This window comes from Delphinus delphis, chromosome 3, assembly GCF_949987515.2.
Source record: "Delphinus delphis chromosome 3, mDelDel1.2, whole genome shotgun sequence".
Lineage (NCBI taxonomy): Eukaryota > Metazoa > Chordata > Mammalia > Artiodactyla > Delphinidae > Delphinus > Delphinus delphis.
The window spans coordinates 137,565,432-137,584,803 of record NC_082685.1 but is presented as its reverse complement, the minus strand read 5'-3'; the positions used below and the strand labels follow the sequence as shown (position 1 = coordinate 137,584,803).

At 41.0% G+C, this 19,372-nt stretch overlaps 1 protein-coding gene across 1 annotated transcript in view; it reads left to right on the top strand.

Moving 5' to 3' along the window:
• Positions 1 to 6,493: 6,493 nt before the first annotated feature.
• Positions 6,494 to 19,372, top strand: part of CCDC152 (coiled-coil domain containing 152) — a 39,693-nt gene continuing 26,814 nt past the window's right edge. The window contains exon 1 of the mRNA XM_060009533.1: positions 6,494 to 6,547. Coding sequence (XP_059865516.1) covers positions 6,504 to 6,547 — 44 coding nt within the window. The 5' untranslated portion in view covers positions 6,494 to 6,503. The remainder of the gene's footprint in view (positions 6,548 to 19,372) is intronic.

The window sequence follows — 19,372 nt, the reverse complement described above, 5'->3', positions numbered from 1 at the left end:
GGAGGGATGGGGAGTGGTGTAGATCCTGCAGCAAGGGTGAAAGTGAATCATTGTCCTGACCGACAGTTGACCATTGCCTAGTTGCCTCTGGGTTAACATGGCGTAGCCACTGGCTTCTTCAGTTATAGCTCACAGGGTTTGAATTAGCTTCCCCGTCCACACGTGGAGAGAGCAGGTTTCCATCTCAATGGTTGTTTAAGTAGCCCACTCACCCTTTCTGCTAGCCCGGCAGCAGTGGGGTTGTAGGGCAGGTGGAAAGGCCAGTGTGTCATTTTTATCATTCCATGCCTGAACTTCCTGGCTGGTAAAGTGGGTTCCTTGGTGGCTATTGAAGTACATGGGGATCCCATACATCACGCACAGCTGTTATAGATCCCCAACTAGTGGTTTTATTGAGTGGCTGGATGACTTGGGTGGGCCTTTTGTAATGTCTTCCACCTGTTGTAACACTGTTGCCCACATGCAGCTGCCGCTCCATCACACCATCCTTACTCTTCCTCCTTCCACAGCTCAGAGCAGAAGCCCAAGGGGACTGTTTCATCACTTTGCCATTGCCACAGGCCCAAACCAAACCTTTCTGGTTAACTGACCACATCCAATTCACAAGCCTGGCCCTGCGTTAATATCCCTAATGCCTGTGTCTGTAATGGTTTAGGTTATGCTTGTCTTACCCGACCAGATAACACCCAAGTATTTGATAGATAATCCAGGTCCTTGCATTTTGTCTGTATTCACCAGCCAGCCCCGTGCAATCAGACAAGCCACAAGTGCAGGGCTGCTACTTTTAATACTAGAAAGAAACTCTGAGGTTAACAGGATATCATCAATATGGTGGAAGAGAAAGACATCTCTCATGGTAGTCAGCTGCCTCTGCTCTGAAGGGAGCCGCTCTTCATCTCTATCCTGTGGGATAAGGACCTTTATGACCTCATCCCAATCTTCCCCTTCTTCAGTGCTCTCAGTAGGTCCCACACCTTGGGAGCCCAATTTGGACGGGCCATGACCCTCTGGACTCTCTTGCCGACACCCCTTCCTCAAGGACAGCCACCACAGGGCCCCACTTACTAGTGGACAGCCAAACCGGGGTTCCCCCTGCAACTTTCCATTCCCCGTTCTTATTTCCTGACGTCTTGGTGCTCATGGGGGTCTCTTTGGCCTCCTGGCTGGCTCGTCAATTGTTGGGCTGCACCTCACAGAACTACAAGCCTTGTAGTTGCCAGACTTGAGACAGAAGAAGGAGCCTGGAAATAGCAACAGAAACATCAACAGTTTACTGGACAGGGAATCTTACCAGTTTGAAGCAAAAGGTCATGGAGCTACACCGTGTAGGACAGGCGACTGCAAGAACCTCTACTACTGCGAGGAGGAGGAGGCTACCATTTATAGGGGCAAGTGACGTCAGGTTGGCTCATCAGTTACCAGGGAAACCAGCAGCTGGAGCCGGGGCAAGCACTAGGCAGTTACCAATTAAGCCCTATAATTAAGAAGACTGGATAGTCATGTGAGTAAAGGCGGGTCTGGTCAAGCAGGGGATGCACGGAGAGTAAGAGAAGAGTCATCTTGAATGGCCTGACCATACAGCTATTTTGCCAGTGTTGATTTTATTGTACCACTTGCTAACCCTGGGCAGCTGGTTTTCTATGATTTTCTGTGATTCCTTCAGTGAACAAAAGGATCCAGGTGGAATTTACCTCCTTTTGTTTCCCATGTGGTTACTTTCCCATTCTTTTCTTTTTTTGGCAATATTATTTTTTAATATTCCTCAGCAGTGATGATGGAATAGGCTTTATTGTTGGGAGCTGGTTTTGAGTGTTTTGGCCTAAAGATTCGGATGAAGAGGTTGGTTCAGCCCAGCAGTTTAGAGGTGCTTAACCCTTCAGCTGAGTCTATGAGCCCATTATAACTTAGGTTTCTGAGTATTTCTGGTTCCTAAAGCTGAAATGAGTCTTTTTGGTTCTCAGTGGTATTTTATTTCCCACTGTTGTCTTATCTGTCCCAAATAAGACAACTTTCTCAAAGCACAAGGCTTTGAGAAAGTTCAGCATATTTTGGCAAATAAACAGCGCAGCTCCTGATGGAGACCTGATTGCAAAGTGAAATCACACCGTGGGATCCAGAGCAGCCGATAAAGGGGTCAAGGCACAGCTTGTCACTTCTTCCTGTTTGACCTAGATTCTCTCTTTAAAATCCTAATATAAACTCTGTAGGGATTACGATAGCAGCTTAAATGGAACTGGAAATCACCCTTCTGCAGCAATGTCATTAAGAAGTGGACACGAAGTGTTCTTAATTCATGCCATGTAGCTGAGGAGACAGTGACACGAAGCAAACTGAGAATCATGCAGTGTCATAGAAAGCCAATGGATAAATTATTTTGTAGGAGTTATAATGATATTAAAATACTATATCCCCTTAAATCATTTCAAACTATATGCACAATTGCTTTACAATCAAATTGTTATTGATGCTTCTTGGTAAAGATGGGCGATAATGAACAGATCACAGAAGCTCACCATATTATAAGCTAGTAAGATGAACAACAACAAAAAAAGAATAGATGAAAGCAGTCAAAAAGTTCACAACAACAACAACGAGACAAGAGAAAAGCCATGACCTTATGTCATAAATTTAGAAGATGACAACCAAGAAAAGAAACAGAGGAGGGTTAGTGAGGGCTCTTCTCCCCTCCCTCCCCTCCTGCAAGCATCACTGTTGAGTCAGAAAAGTCCTGCGACTTCTGCTTCTACCTTCTAACTATGGAGAGAAATAGACTAATTAAATATTGTTACTGTCTTGTGACTAGGGAAGGGTGGGGGGGTAGGAAAAGCTACTGGGTAGATGGAGGAAATGGGAAAACCTGGACTGACTCTCTGGTAGAACACAGGTTCCCAGAGCTCCAGGCCAAGTTTGAGAAAGAATCTATGTCATAAAAATATCTACCATGAAGTAGAAGAAGCTCTTATTAAAGGGGTAAACTCCATTCGTGAAGATTTAACACAATCTCAGAGGAGATAGCAGAGTATTTTTCCAGGAACAGCTGCAAACAGATTTATCTGAGTTGTTCTCACATTCAAGATACAGGAAAGTGGCTAGACCTCAATTCCCAGTCTTCAAATAGAATTCAGAGGCAGGGTAGATTAATGAACTAATTTGAGGCACAATATGAAATTTATATTTGAATTTACAATAATAGATACAATAGAAATTACATTTCTTCAACCTCCATAGAGCCAAAAGCCTCTCTCTTAACCTAGCCGTGAAATTCAAAGAGTGAAAAGTGCCCTAAAGCCCAGGAAGATGAGAACCAACTCCCCTCTCAGTGGTGAGTGCCATGAGGCATTCTGATGGGAGATCCAGGGATCACTAAGAGAGATTAGTGAGGAAAAAAAATGTAAGAACACGACAGTGGGTCAGGGAGAGTGAGCATTAAGAAGAAAGTGGGCAGAGACGGACGGAAGGGAGTGAGATCTCCAAGGAGCCCCATCAAAGGTAGGGCAGGGTCTGCCTGAACCACCACAGCACAGCCAAGTTAAGGGGCACCACCTGGGGCAGAGTTTGAGTGCCAATCTATCAGGAAATATAACAAGATGAAGAAAACCACCCAGAACTCCTCTTCCAGACAACCATGTATGGTTGGAAGAAACGTTTTGATAACTTGTGTTAAAAGATAAACTAAGGGCTTCCCTGGTGGCGCAGTGGTTGAGAGTCCGCCTGCCAATGCAGGGGACACGGGTTCGTGCCCCGGTCCGGGAAGATCCCACATGCCGCGGAGCGGCTGGGCCCGTGAGCCATGGCCGCTGAGCCTGCGTGTCCGGAGCCTGTGCTCCGCAACGGGAGAGACCACAACAGTGAGAGGCCCGCGTACCGAAAAAAAAAAAAAAGATAAACTGAGGCATATTTAAAAGTTTAAGGGTTTATTTGCGCAGAAATAGATTCCAATCAAGCATCACCAAAACACAGTGATTAGGAGCGCTCCACCGATAGGAGCCAGGAGAAAGAAATTAATTATTTGATTGCCTGTAGCTTAAAGCCTAGTCAGCTGTTTGTGATTGATTGTCCTAAGCGTTTTGATTTTGTAACCTTGAGGCATTTACAGGCTTAAATTTTGGTTTGCTTACATAAGCCCCCACTACATTAGCGCCACATCACTCTAAGAGCTTCCTTGTTTAACTATTTTAACGCTTTTTTGGGGTGGGGATTGAGAACTCCTAAAAGATGGTCCCAAAGGAGAGGAGGTCAGGTTAAGAGAGTGCCTGAATATTTGGGGCCAGGCTGGGAGTGCTCAGGACATGGAGGAAAGACAGTGAACTTTTAATCTAAGAAGTGGCTTTTCACTTTCTCAGCTTAAAAATGAGATTCAAAAGCTTCAGCTGAAATTGCAAATACTTCCTGAACTTCACCAAGAACCTGAAATGCAACTTTGCAGAAAATTAGTAGAGGAGGATATTTACCACTTGCAAATAAAGAAAAAAATAACTTCCCAAACTGTATGAAAACAGCTGAATACTTATCCACGGGGATGGCTGAAGACCTGGAAAAAGAATGAGAAAGAATGACTTCCTTCTATCAAGGGCAGATTATCTCCAGTGAGAAAAACCTCAAGAAAGATGGTTGGCAGCTCTGTCAACTGAGAGAAAGCTCAAAGAGCTAAGGTGGGGAGGGGTGGGGTGGGGGGAGATCATAATAGACAAAATTGGTGGAAACAGAGTTTAAATTCCAGCTTTTTCCAAGTGGCCCTTTTGCCCCTGCAGTTCACATATAGTCCTGGGCAGAGGCCGGAGAGGATCAGGGGAACCGCTGGATAATCAAATCCTCAAGAAAAAGAGTAACAGTGTGAGGACCCAAGGAGCCAGGAGACATGCAGGCGTTTTGTTTTGTTTTGTTTTGTTTATCACCTAGTCTTTATTCTTTTCTTTTTATCATCTTTATTGGAGTATAATTGCTTTGCAATGGTGTGTTAGTTACTTCTGTATAACAAAGTGAATCAGCTATACATATACATATATCCCCATATCTCCTCCCTCTTGCGTCTCCCTCCCTCCCACCCTCCCTATCCCACCCCTCGAGGTGGACACAAAGCACGGAGCTGATCTCCTTGTGCTATGCATCTCCTTGTGCTATGCGGCTGCTTCCCACTAGCCATCTATTTGACATTTGGTAGTGTATACAGGACATGCAGGTTTGATTCAGCTTTCACAGCAGGGACCCCTGAACATCCACAGCCACAACAGGGCATCTGTTTTCTGTTTTTAAAAATAATTTTATTTCTTTTTAGTTTAACTGCGGTTATTTAACGGATGCTAGTTTTGCTCTTATTGAGGTTTGATAGAATTATATTTCCCCAAAAAAATGTTTTGTGAGTAATTAATGCTTATGAACATCTTAGTTCAACTACCCTGAACACTCTAGAATTTGTTAAATATAATTATAAGTATAGGGACTTCCCTGGTGGTCCAGTGGTAAAGAATCTGCCTTCCGATGTAGGGGACGCAGGTTCGATCCCTGGTCGGGGAACTAGGATCCCACATGCCACGGGGCAACTAAGCCTGCGCACCACAACTACTGAGCTCAGTGCCTCAACAAGAGCCTGCGTGCCACAAACTACAGAGCCCACGTGCCCTGGAGCCTGCGCACCACAACTAGAGAAGAGAAAACCCCACACCACAACTAGAGAGAAGCCCGCGCACCACAACGAAAGATCCCGCATACCTCAGTGAAGATCCCGCATGCCACAACTAAGACCCAATGCAGCCAGAAATAAATAAATAATAAATAATTTTTTTAAAAAAATTATAATTATGGCATTTTGATTGAATAATCCAAAATTGAAGTTTTATGTAACCAGGTGGAGTCATTTTAAATAAAAAAGACCATTTTTATAGGTTATGAGGATGTTATTTAAAATACGTAAAAGTCATTTAATTTACCTCAATAAGTTTCATTGGTTTTAAAAGCAATATGCACAACCACCACAATACTGGAGCTAAACTTTTTATGGTTTAGCCTAAATTTATAGATTAATTTAGAGGAGTTGACATTTTGCAACCATTTGCATTTTATTTTGCAATTTCGTTTTAATCTTTGTTATTTTGTTCAGGTTATTCTATGTTGTTTAATGTTTCTAAACTTTATGTAGTCAATATGAAAGTTTTCTCTTTAAAAAATTAACCCGGTTACTTATTTTATATAATATGTACAATTAATGTGTTCCAGAATTTCATTTATAATTCAATCGTTCAGTAGTCTGAATGCATTTTTCTGTAGAAACACTGTCAGATTCTATGATTAAGCATACCTATGCTATATAAGCATACCTATAGCATACCAATACAAGCCTGTTTAAACCTCAGTGCAACTGAAATGCTATACATTCAAGGTGAAGTATTAGATTCTGTGCACTACCTGGTTAGGAAGCAATCCTAAAAGTATCTTTTATCTCATGTTTGACAGGAACATTTACCTAGCAGAGGATGAGGAGGCAGACAGAGGCTTGTGTGAGAAGGATGAAGAGGACTCCCAGAAAATTCCAAGGGCTTCAGAGTTGGTGGTACTGGTTCTCAACTTTATATTTCCTTTTATGTGGGTCACACTGCATTTATTAGCCAAGACTAAGTTCATTTTGGTAACATCCGATGAACCTAAGAGAGAAAGAGAGAGAGAGAGAGACGTCTTAAGGTTACTAGGCACAAATTGAGTATAGTAGAAAGGAGTTGTTAAAGAGACTGTGAGAAGGCAATTATCTGAGGATTTACTGAACCATGACAAATGAAATGGTGAAGAAAAGAGGAGGACTTTTACTGAGGGTTGAGACACATAGAGTAAAATCTTGATTATTTTCTGACCTGACTAGGCTTCTTTTTCCAGAACAATGTAATATCTCCAATGTTTATAGTTACCCTGCTTGCCCTATATTGCCTATTTATAGATCTAGTTTCAATTTGTTAGTTTTTCGCTTTTTTGTTTTGTTTTTTACTCACGAATCCTTTCTGAAGATCCTAATGGCAAGGCTGCTAATGACTCCCTTCATAGAAGGCAGAGGATGGAGGAAGTCCAAATTAGCTCTGTTTTTGTTTTTTAACATCTTTATTGGAGTATAATTGCTTCACAATGGTGTGTTAGATTCTGCTGTATAACAAAGTAAATCAGCTATACGTATACATATATCCGCATATCCCCTTGCTCTTGCATCTCCCTCCCAACCTCCCTATCCCACCCTTCTAGGTGATCACAAAGCAACAAGCTGATCTCCCAGTGCTATGTGGCAGCTTCCCACTAGCTATCTATTTTACATTTGGTAGTATATAGATGTCCATGCCACTCTCTCACTTCGTCCCAGCTTACCCTTCCCCCTCCCAGTGTCCTCAAGTCCATTATCTACATCTGTGTCTTTATTCCTCTCCTGCCCCTAGGTTCTTCAGAACCTTTTTTTTTTTTTTAGATTCCATATATATGCATTAGCGTACGGTATTTGATTTTCTCTTTCTGATTTACTTCACTCTGTATGACAGACTCTGGGTCCATCTACCTCACTACAAATAACTCAACTTTGTTTCTTTTTATGTCGAGTAATATTCCATTGTATATATGTGCCACATCTTCTTTATCCATTCATCTGTTGATGGACACTAAGGTTGCTTCCATGTCCTGGCTATTGTAAATAGTGCTTCAGTTAACATTGTGGTACATGACTCTTTGAATTATGGTTTTCGCAGGGTATATGCCCAGTAGTGGGATTGCTGGGTCATAAGGTAGTTCTATTTTTAGTTTTTTAAGGAACCTCCATACTATTCTCCATAGTGGCTCTATCAATTTACATTCCCACCAACAGTGCAAGAGGGTTCCCTTTTCTCCACACCCTCTCCAGTATTTATTGTTGGTAGATTTTTTTGATGATTGCCATTCTGAGTGGTGTGAGGTAATATCTCATTGTAATTTTGATTTGCATTTCTCTGATGATTAGTGGTGTTGAGCATCTTTTTTTTTTTTTTTAACATCTTTATTGGGGTATAATTGCTTTACAATGGTGTGTTAGTTTCTGGAGCATCTTTTCATGTGTTTGGTGGCAATCTGTATATCTTCTTTGGAGAAATGTCTATTTAGGTCTTCTGCCCATTTTTGGATTTGGTTGTTTGTTTTTTTGATACTGAGCCCCATGAGCTGCTTGTATATTTTGGAGATTAATCCTTTGTCAGGTGCTTCATTTGCAAATATTTTCTCCCATTCTGAGGGTTGTCTTTTGATCTTATTTATGATGGTTTCCTTTGCTGTGCAAAAGCTTTTAAGTTTCATTAGGTCCCAATTGTTTATTTTTGGTTTTATCTGCATTTCTCTAGGAGGTGGGTCAAAAAGGATCTTGCTGTGACTTATGTCATACAGTGTTCTGCCTAAGTTTTCCTCTAAGAGTTTTATAGTGTCTGACCTTAAATTTAGGTCGTTAATCCATTTTGAGTTTATTTTTGTGTATGGTGTTAGGAAGTGTTCTCATTTCATTTTTTTACATGTAGCTGTCCAGTTTTCCCAGCACCACTTATTGAAGAGGCTGTCTTTTCTCCATTGTGTATTCTTGCCTCCTTTATCAAAGATAAGGTGACCATATGTGCATGGGTTTATCTCTGGGCTTTCTATCCTGTTCCATTGATCTATATTTCTGTTTTTGTGCCAGTACCATACTGTCTTGATTACTGTAGCTTTGTAGTATAGTCTGAAGTCAGGGAGCCTGATTCTTCCAGCTCGTTTTTTCTTTTTCAACATGGTTTTGGCTATTTGGGGTCGTTTGTGTTTCCATACAAATTGTGAAATGTTTTGTTCTAGTTCTGTGAAAACTGCCATTGGTAGTTTGATAGGGATTGCATTGAATCTGTAGATTGCTTTGGGTAGTAGAGTCATTTTCACAATGTTGATTCTTCCAATCCAAGAACATGGTATATCTCTCCATCTCTTTGTCTCATCTTTAATTTCTTTCATCAGTGTCTTATAGTTTTCTGCATACAGATCTTTGTCTCCTTGGGTAGATTTATTGCTAGGTATTTTATTCTTTTTGTTGCAATGGTAAATGGGAGTGTTTCCTTAATTTTGCTTTCAGATTTTTCATCATTAGTGTATAGGAATGAAAGAGATTTCTGTGTATTAATTTTTATCCTGCTACTTTACCAAATTCACTGATTAGCACTAGTAGTTTTCTGGTAGCATCTTTAGGATTCTCTCTATATAGTATCATGTCATCTGCAAACAGTGACAGTTTCACTTCTTCTTTTATGATTTGGATTCCTTTCATTTCTTTTTCTTCTGTGCTGTGGCTAAAACTTACAAAACTATGTTGAATAATATCAGTGAGAGTGGGCAAATTTGTCTTGTTCCTGATCTTAGAGGAAATGGTTTCAGTTTTTCACCATTGAGAATGATGTTGGCTGTGGGTTTGTCGTATATGGCCTTTATTGTGTTGAGGTAGGTTCCCTATATGCCTACTTTGTGGAGAGTTTTTATCATAACTGGGTATTGAATTTTGTCAAAAGCTTGTTCTGCATCTATCGAGATTATCATATGGTTTTTAATCTTTCAGTTTGTTAATATGGTGTATCACATTGATTGATTTGCATATACTGAAGAATCCTTGCATTCCTGGGATAAACCACACTTGATCATGGTGTGTGATCCTTTTAATGTGCTGTTGGATTCTGTTTGAGGATTTTTTCATCTATGTTCATCAGTGATATTGGCCTGTAGTTTTCTTTTTTTGTAACATCTTTTTCTGGCTTTGGTATCAGGGTGATGCTGGCCTTGTAGAATGAGTTTGGGAGTGTTGCTTCCTCTGCTACATACTGGAAGAGATAGAGAAGGATCGATGTTTGCGCTTCTCTAAATGTTTGATACAATTCATCTGTGAAGCCATCTGGTCCTCAGCTTTTGTTTGTTGGAAGATTTTTAATCACAGTTTCAATTTCAGTGCTTGTGATTGGTCTGTTTCTATTTGTTATTTCTTCCTGGTTCAGTCTTGGAAAGTTGTGCTTTTCTAAGAATTTGTCCATTTCTTCCAGGTTGTCCATTTTATTGGCATAGAGTTGCTTGTAGTAATCTCTCATGATCCTTTGTATTTCTGCAGTGTCAGTTGTTACTTCTCCTTTTTCATTTCTAATTCTCTTGATTTGAGTCTTCTGCCTTTTTTCTTGATGAGTCTGGCTAATGGTTTATCAATTTTGTTTATCTTCTCAAAAACCAACTTTTAGTTTTATTGATCTTTGCTATTGTTTCCTTCTTTTTTTTTTTTCATTTATTTCTGCTCTGATCTTTATGATTTCTTTCCTTCTGCTAACTTTCGGGGGTTCTTGTTCTTCTTTCTCTAATTGTTTTAGGTGTAAGTTTAGGTTGTTTACTTGAGATTTTTCTTGTTTCTTGTGGTAGGATTGTATTGCTCTAAACTTCCCTCTTAGAACTGCTTTTGCTGCATCCCGTAGGTTTTTGGTCATCGTGTTTTCATTGTCATTTGTTTCTAGGTATTTCCTCTTTGGTTTCTTCAGTGATCTCTTTGTTATTTAGTAGCATATTGTTTAGCCTCCATGTGTTTCTATTTTTAACTGTTTTTTTCCTGTAATTTATATCTAGTCTCATGGCGTTGTGGTCAGAAAAGATACTTGATACAATTTCAATTTTCTTAAGTTTACCAAGGCTTGATTTGTGACCCAAGATATGATCTATGCATGGCTCTATGTTCCATGAGCACTTGAAAAGAACGTATATCTGTTGTTTTTGGATGGAATGTCCTATAAATATCAATTATGTCTACCTTGTTTAATGTGTCATTTAACACTTGTGTTTCATATTTATTTTCGTTTTGGATGATCTGTCCATTGGTGAAAGTGGGGTGTTAAAATCCCCTACTATGATTGTGTTACTGTCAATTTCCCCTTTTATGGCTGTTAGCATTTGCCTTATGTATTGAGGTGCTCCTAGGTTGGGTGCATAAATATTTACAGTTGTTATATCTTCTTCTTGGATTGATCCCTTGATCATTATGTAGTGTCCTTCTTTGTCTCTTCTAATAGTCTTTATTTTAAAGTCTATTTTGTCTGATATGAGAATTGCTACTCCAGCTTTCTTTTGATTTCCTTTGCATGGAGTATCTTTTTCCATCCCCTCACTTTAAGTCTGTATGTGTCCCTAGGTCTGAAGTGGGTCTCTTGTAGACAGCATATATATGGGCCTTGTTTCTGTATGCATTCAGCCAGTCTACGTCTTTTGGTTGGAGCATTTAATCCATTTACATTTAAGGTAATTATCAATATGTATGTTTCTATTACCATTTTCTTAATTGTTTTGGGTTTGTTTTTGTGGATCTTTTCCTTCTCTTGCACTTCCTGCCTAGAGAAGTTCCTTTAGCATTCGTTGTAAAACTGGTTTGGTGGTGCTTAATTCTCTTAACTTTTGCTTATCTGTAAAGGTTTTAATTTCTCCATCAAATCTGAATGAGATCCTTGCTGGGTAGAGTAATCTTGGTTGTAAGATTTTCCCTTTCATCACTTTAAATATGTCCTGCCACTCCCTTCTGGCTTGAAGAGTTTCTGCTGAAAAATCAACTGTTAACTTTAAGGGGATTCCCTTGTGTGTTATTTGTTGTTATTTGTTTTCCCTTGCTGCTTTTAATATTTTTTCTTTGTGTTTAATTTTTGATAGCTTGATTAATATGTGTCTTGGCATGTTTCTCCTTGGATTTATCCTGTATGGGACTCTCTGCCCTTCCTGGGCTTGATTGACTATTTTCTTTCCCATGTTAGGGAAGTTTTCAACTATAATTTCTTTGAATATTTTCTCGGACCCTTTCTTTTTCTCTTCTTCTGGGACCCGTATAATTCGAATGTTGGTGCATTTATTGTTGTCCCAGATGTCTCTGAGACTGTCCTCAACCCTTTTCATTCTTTTTTCTCTATGCTGCTCTGTGGTAGTTATTTCCACTATTTTATCTTCCAGGTCACTTATCCCTTATTCTGCCTCAGTTATTCTGCTATTGATTCCTTCTAGAGAATTTTTAATTTCATTTATTGTGTTGGTCATCATTGTTTGTTTGCTCTTTAATTCTTCTAGGTCCTTGTTAAATGTTTCTTGTATTTTCTCCATTCTCTTTCCAAGATTTTGGATCATCTTTACTATCATTACTCTGAATTCTTTTTCAGGTATACTCCCTTTTTCCTCCTCATTTGTTTGGTCTCGTGGGTTTTTACCTTGCTCCTTTATCGGCTGCATATTTTTGTCTTCTCATTTTGTTTAACTTACTGTGTTTGGGGTCTCCTCTTTACAGCCAGCAGGTTCATAGTTCCCGTTGTTTTTGGTGTCTGCTCCTAGTGGGTGAGGTTGGTTCAGTGGCTTGTGTAGGCTTCCTGGTGGAGGGGACTTGTGCCTGTGTTCTGGTGCGTGGGGCTGGAAATTATCTTTCTGATGGGTAGGGGTGCAGCCGGTGGTGTGTTTTGGGGTGTCTGTGGACTTAGTATGATTTTAGGCAGCCTCTCTGCTAATGGGGGTGGTTGTGTTCCTGTCTTGCTAGCTGTTTGGCATGGGGCATCCAGCACTGGAATTTGTTGGCTGTTGGGTGGAGCTGGGTCTTAGCACTGAGAGGGAGATCCCTGGGAAAGCTCTCACCGATTGATATTATGTGGGGCCAGGAGGTCTCTGGTGGTCCAATGACCTGAATTCGGCTCTCCCACCTGAGGCTCAGGCCTGACACCAGGTCGGAGCACAATGACCCTGTCAGCCACATGGCTGGATCCACATCAGAAGAGCAAGGAATAGAAAGGGATTCCTCAGAGCTAAAAGCCTCACTGTTGGCCTCCTGGCTGGGTCTCTGCAACACTTAATCCCTTACATCATAAGCTGATGGCAAGTCCAAAGCATTGCTCTCCTCTGACTGGCTTCCTGAGTTGCCGTAGTCTGCCCTGCAACAGCAGCCACCTCGAACCAGAAGCCTAGCTCTGTTTTTTTTGTTTTTTTGTTTTTTGTTTTATTTTCTGGTACGCGGGCCTCTCACTGTCATGGCCTCTCCCGTTGTGGAGCACAGGCTCCGGACGCACAGGCTCAGCGGCCATGGCTCACGGGCTTAGCCGCTCCGCGGCATGTGGGATCTTCCCGGACCGGGGCATGAACCCGTGTCCCCTGCATCGGCAGGCGGACTCTCAACCACTGCGCCACCAGGGAAGCCCCCTAGCTCTGTTTCAAGAATCACCTGACTCTTCATTTTCTCCATTTCTTTTTAATATCGCTTGATTATTTACAACTGCCTAGGAGGATACTTATGCCCCTTTACATGGATGATTTAGACTAGGAATTGCCTCAAAAGACATTTCATTCTGCTCTCTAACCACTATTAGAACTAACGACCAAATTTCAATTTTTCTTACACAAAAATCATTTGGCAGATGTCTTCCAAGTTTGGATTTAAACTTGGACTTAAACTTAACTATTATATGCATCAGGCCATGTATCCCCTTTACTTAAGTATGCATTCTACAACTATTTTATTTTGACAGGTATACCTAAAGATAGTTATTGGTTAATTTTTTTTTTTTTTTTTTTTTTGCAAAATGGCTACAATTATTCCCTTTCCTGTATTCACCCTCTTTGCAACTCCTGCCATCAAGAGGTGGAGTCTGTCCCTTCACCACTTGAATCTGGGTGGTCTTGTAATGCACTTTTCCCAACAAAACGGTGAGGAAGTGGTTGGGGGCAGTGTTGAGCCTCACCCGCTAGAGAGCCTTGCATGCCTCTGCTTCCTCTCTTGAAATCCTGACACTCCCTGAGAACAAGCCTGGTCAAGCCTGCTTGAGGATGAGAGAACAAGTGACAGAGTGAAAAGCCATCCCAACTCACATCCCAAGATGTGAGAGCTGAATCAAGACCAGCAAAGCCACTTACACCCCTTACTTGATCCACAGTTGAACACAGGTACATAAGGGAACCCAGGCAAGACTAGAAAAATTACTCACTGAGCCCAGTCTAAATTTCTGACCAGAAATAGCATTAGCTAAATAAATGGTTGTTTCAAACCACTAAGTTTTAGAGTAGTTTATTACACTACAATAGCTTATTGATTCAGGAACTAACACTGTTCATTGGTTCATTCATCCATTCAACAAATACTTCTGGCACACTCTAAGCCTGCCCTGATAAGATGTAATATCTCATTTTAGCTCTTCCACAATCTTCAGAAGTTTGTTCCCATTTGAAAATTATGAAACTAAGGGGAATAGAGATAAACTGAGTTGCCTAGAATCACACAGCTCATAGGTGTGGAGCCAGGATTGAAGCTAGGTATGCCTAAAAGTCTATTTATTCCCTCTACCCCCAACCGAGTGATCGCTAAGAAGGTATGTTATGAACAAGTTGATTTCTCTGGGAGCAAGGGAATATTTTAGACCCAAATCATTAAACTCATGCTACATTATGACACAAAGTAATCATGGATCATTTGTTTATGTACTTGTACAGACTTAAAACTGTATTTTGAGAAAAAAATCTGACTTCTCCTGAGAGTACCCTATAGTCACCTCCAAGCAACTATGGAAGACCAAGCCACTAAGCGGTGGCTAGATTCCTTAATTTTCACAAAAACATGTCACCCTTACCATAAGCTCACTGACTAAAGTACATTGATTTCTTCTTAATAAATTAAATAGAATACTCATACTTTCTGTCCTCAACCAAAAATACAAATTCTGCTTAGTTAGCTATATGCTTCTACTTTTAACAGAAGCCTGTTTAGAGATGGAATATTTACATATATAAGGCTGATTGTTTCAAGAAAAGTAGTCCAAGTATTCCATGGTTTAGGATTTATCCTGGGATTGTGTCCAAATTCCTCTCTCTACATGAGGATGGATGGAGGTGAGTCCAACCAACATAGTTTCATAGGGTCATAGACCTGGTGCCCAGGGTGTCTCTTACCAAATTACTGCAGGCAATGCTGAGAACCAGGGAGCCACAGAACTGAGACCTGAAGTTGCAACTGAAGCCAGGACAATGTGGTTCAATAGCAGATATTGAAATAAGGGAATCAAATAAACACAGAGATAAGAGCAGGGAGAAGTGTGCCAAGAGAGCAAGCAGGAGGTTTAAAAAAAAAGCAAAAAAAAAAAAAAGCAACCCTAGTATTTATCTGTTGCCCACAGCTAACATTTTGATGTACCACTGAGGTCTCGCTTTCAGCTTATCTGCTCTGAGACACTTACTGACCACTATACCTAAAGCAACTCCTGTTCACTTTTTAAATCAACATCATGGATTTTTGTTTCTTTCCTTGCACTTATTATAATTTTTATTTATCCTTTATTTATTTGTTGATTATCTATCTCCATCTCTACACTGTAGGTCCTCTGGGGTCAGGGACAATGTCTGTTTTGTTCATTTCTAGTGTTCTCACAGATCCCCAAACATGGTTGGTGCTCAACATGTATTTTTTGAATAAATAGATGGGTAAGTGCTGATGGTCTTAAAAAAGCAGTCCTGTGAGACTATAAGCTCCAAAGCAGAAGGAGAATGTCTTATTTGACTTGCTCTCCTTAGCACCTAGACCCTCAGTAGCTGGTACCTTGCAAGTACTTAAATATTTAGGAATGAATTTAAAAATGCTGTTGTTTGTAACCTGGAAAAACATCAATGTATCATTCATCTTAAGATACTTACATACATAAATCACTGGCTTCTAATTTTTTTCAATTATGTGGGTGCATATGCATCTATTTTTCCAGATCAAGGTACTTTTTTTTTTTTTTTTTTTTTTTGCGGTACGCGGGCCTCTCACTGCTGCGGCCTCTCCCGTTGCGGAGCACAGGCTCCGGACGCGCAGGCCCAGCGGCCATGGCTCACGGGCCCAGCCGCTCCGCGGCATGTGGGATCTTCCTGGATCGGGGCACGAACCCGTGTCCCCTGCATCGGCAGGCGGACTCTCAACCACTGCGCCACCAGGGAAGCCCCCAAGGTACTTTTTAATGGATTCTAACATTACTTTCTTTACACTCCCTTTGTTAGTACGGCATAGTAACGTAAGTTATTTCTCTCTTACGGTTTTCCAGGCAGTTTCTGAGCAAATGTTCAATGAGTCCATTCTGTTTCTCAGATGGTATTTGATGAATAAAACTGTGAATACAACTGTGAAGACATTCCCTTTTTAAAGATGAAATCATGGGAAGCTCATATAGTTTCTCATTGACAGATATATCTCGAATTCACTAGGATTCTTTCCAAAAAATGCTAACACCTATAAATTGGAAGAGACGCTTATGACTCATTTCAAACTAGAAAAATCAAGCTAAATTTTCATGAGTTATTTCTGGTATGTTGATTCATTTATTTATTCTGACTATGCTGGCACTATGGAGAAATACACACACACACACACACACACACACACACACACACACACACACACACACACACTAGATTTCTTTCTCCAAGGAGCAGATAATGCAACAGGAGAGAAGGAGAGATAAGATATCAATTCAAAGAGCCCTAAGAAATGCCAAAGAAGTCCAGCATGTTCCAAAGTGTAATAAAAGCATAGAACAAGGAAAAGTAGGTCATGTTGATTGATATGATCCGTGAATGCATCATGGAGAAGGTAGCATTTTAGGTGGATCTTAAAATGGGCTTGTTTAAGTAACCTATTATGATACAAGTGACATAGAACATGATATATAGATATAGCTATATACACTAATTGGATAAAACCAGCAATTTGAAAGGCCATTTTCAATATCCCTATGTGTTGTTACTAATGTCAAGGAAAGCCTCCTTGAATAGCCAGAAGTTTCATCTCTTGAAAGATCTTTAAAAATTAAATTATGTGTGTGTGTACGTGTGAATTTTGTGAAATTAATGAGGTAATAAATATGAGAAAATGACATTTTCAAAATATTTGATGAGCAATGTCTTATCATAAGACTAGTTTAAAAATCTTAAAATTTTATCTCTGTTATTTAGTCTACCTCTCTTATTTTTAAATGAAAAACCAAAAAAGACTTGCGAAGTCCAACCTTCCCAAATTACTAACAGGTTAGCAACATAAAGAGGATTTCCCCCCTCCCCCCTGCCACATTTCCCACTTTCATCTAGTTCTCTTGCCACCATGCTATAATACCTTTCAAATAATAAAGTACGAATTAGCCTATTACAGTTTACATTTTTCTGCATGTCAAATTTTGGGTTTCATAGAAAAATCAAATTAAGAAAAATAAATCTCCCATCTCCTACTCAAAAAAAAAAAAAAAAACAGAAGTAGATAAAGCAAAGTTGGCAGTGGATATTCTTTCAGTCTTTGAAAAAAAAATTTTAATTATAATAATTAATATCTTTAACACTTACCTTATGCCAGGAGGTACATTATTCACTTTTAAAATGCATCATTTCATTTAAACATTGCAACAGCCCTATGAAGTAGACATTAATAAATTAATGTCTATTTTACAGGCAAAGAAGCTGAAGCAGGTATAATTTACAAATTGCCCATGATCACCCAGTTGGTAAATAAAAGAGTTGCGGGTTGGATCCATGCGGAACCCACGCCCTTAACCACTAAGCTACCAAGACAAAACTCTGTAGAAGAGAGATCATATCCATTAACTGACTTTGGACTGCACAGAATGCATTGTATCCACGTTTTCATCTCCATCACCCAGCATAGTGTCTGGTACTTTATAAGCCTACTTTATGTTGCTAGAATAAATATGGATTATTATTTATTCAATAGTGCTGACTCATTAATCAAAACTTAACCGGGCTTCCCTGGTGGCGCAGTGGTTAAGAATCCGCCTGCTAATGCAGGGGACACGGGTTCTAAGCCCTGGTCCGGGAAGATCCCACATACCGCGGAGCAACTAAGCCCGCGAGCCTAGAGCCCGTGCTCCGCAGCAAGAGAAGCCACCGCAATGAGAAGCCCGCGCACCGCAACGAAGGGCAGCCCCCGCCTGCAGCAACTAGAGAAAGCCTGCGCGCAGCAACGAAGACACAACACCGCCAAATACTAAATAAATTTATAAAAAACTTAACCCAATGTGATTTATTCTTTGCTCGGGAAATAATTATTGATCTGACAGTCACTAAGTGTTGAATCATATTCTAGAAACTACATGAAAATACCTAAGAAGCCCAAGGAGGTAAGGCTGAAGGAGGTAAGGCTGGAGGAGGAGCCCTAGGGCAGAGCACAGGTGGGACCAGGAGAAGGGCGGGCCCATTGTTGGGGGAACCGCTTCCGGGGGAAGAGACCGCAGTCAGGGGCGGACGAGCACCAGGAGGAAGCTGCGGGGGGAAGCCTGAGGGGACTGTGGGAGACAGCAGGTACGCTCCAGACCTTTCGTGGGCGGGTTCGGAATTCTCTTTTCCGTGAATATTCTTTAGTTAACACCTCCTCACATCCTCCTGGGTCAGAACAGAGTTCTGACGCAGCCATTTCTCCCACGCCTGAGGACAGCAGGATGCGAGTGGAGGAAACTGGAATCCCCGGGCCTCAGGACTGAGGGTGACTTCATTCAGGGTGGCAAGGAGCGGGGGTGGGGAGATAACACAAGCCTGTCGTTGGGCTGCCGCGGGCCGGCCTGAGCAGGGTAGGGGCGAGGGCAAGGCAGCGACCCAGAAGAAGGGCACGGAAGGAAATGGGGCTGCCACCCACTGTGCGGATGGTTGAATTTGGGGCTGTGGAGGTCACAAGTCAGTCCCTTGCTTCTCACCAAGAATTTGACGACCCCTGAATCACCAGCTTGTCCCCTAGTTCACTGGGCAAGAAGACCATACAGACTGAAAAGATCTTGACCTTGTCCTTCGTACATCGGAGGAGGGGCAATGAAGACACTTAGAAACAATCAGATGGCTTGGCCAGTGTGACAAAAGGAATAGCATGTGATAACAGCCAGTGGAATGTTAATGATGATTTTATAAGGATGGTTCTATAATATTAGTGATGGTTTAAAAACACCTCAAGGTTCTCATTAGCGGGGAGGAGTTGGGAGAAAATCAAGCTCAAATTAAAATGAGTTTAGTTCAGGAGCCATGTTCTGAGACAAAACCCTAGTGAAACTTAGGAACTACAGGACTTCCCTGGTGGCGCAGTGGTTAAGAATCCGCCTGCTAATGCAGGGGACACGGGTTCAAGCCCTGGTCCGGGAAGATCCCACATGCAGCGGAGCAATTAAGCCTGTGTGTCACAACTACTGAAGCCTGTGCTCCTAGAGCCCTAGCTGCGCAAGGGAAGCCCCCGTTCGCCGCAAGTGTGCAGCAACAAAGACCCAACACAGCCAAAAATAAATAATTTAAATAAATTAAAAAATAATAATAATAGTACAATGTTAGGAACTACAAAGAAGACATACACATGGCCTGTAGGCACATGAAAAGATGCTCA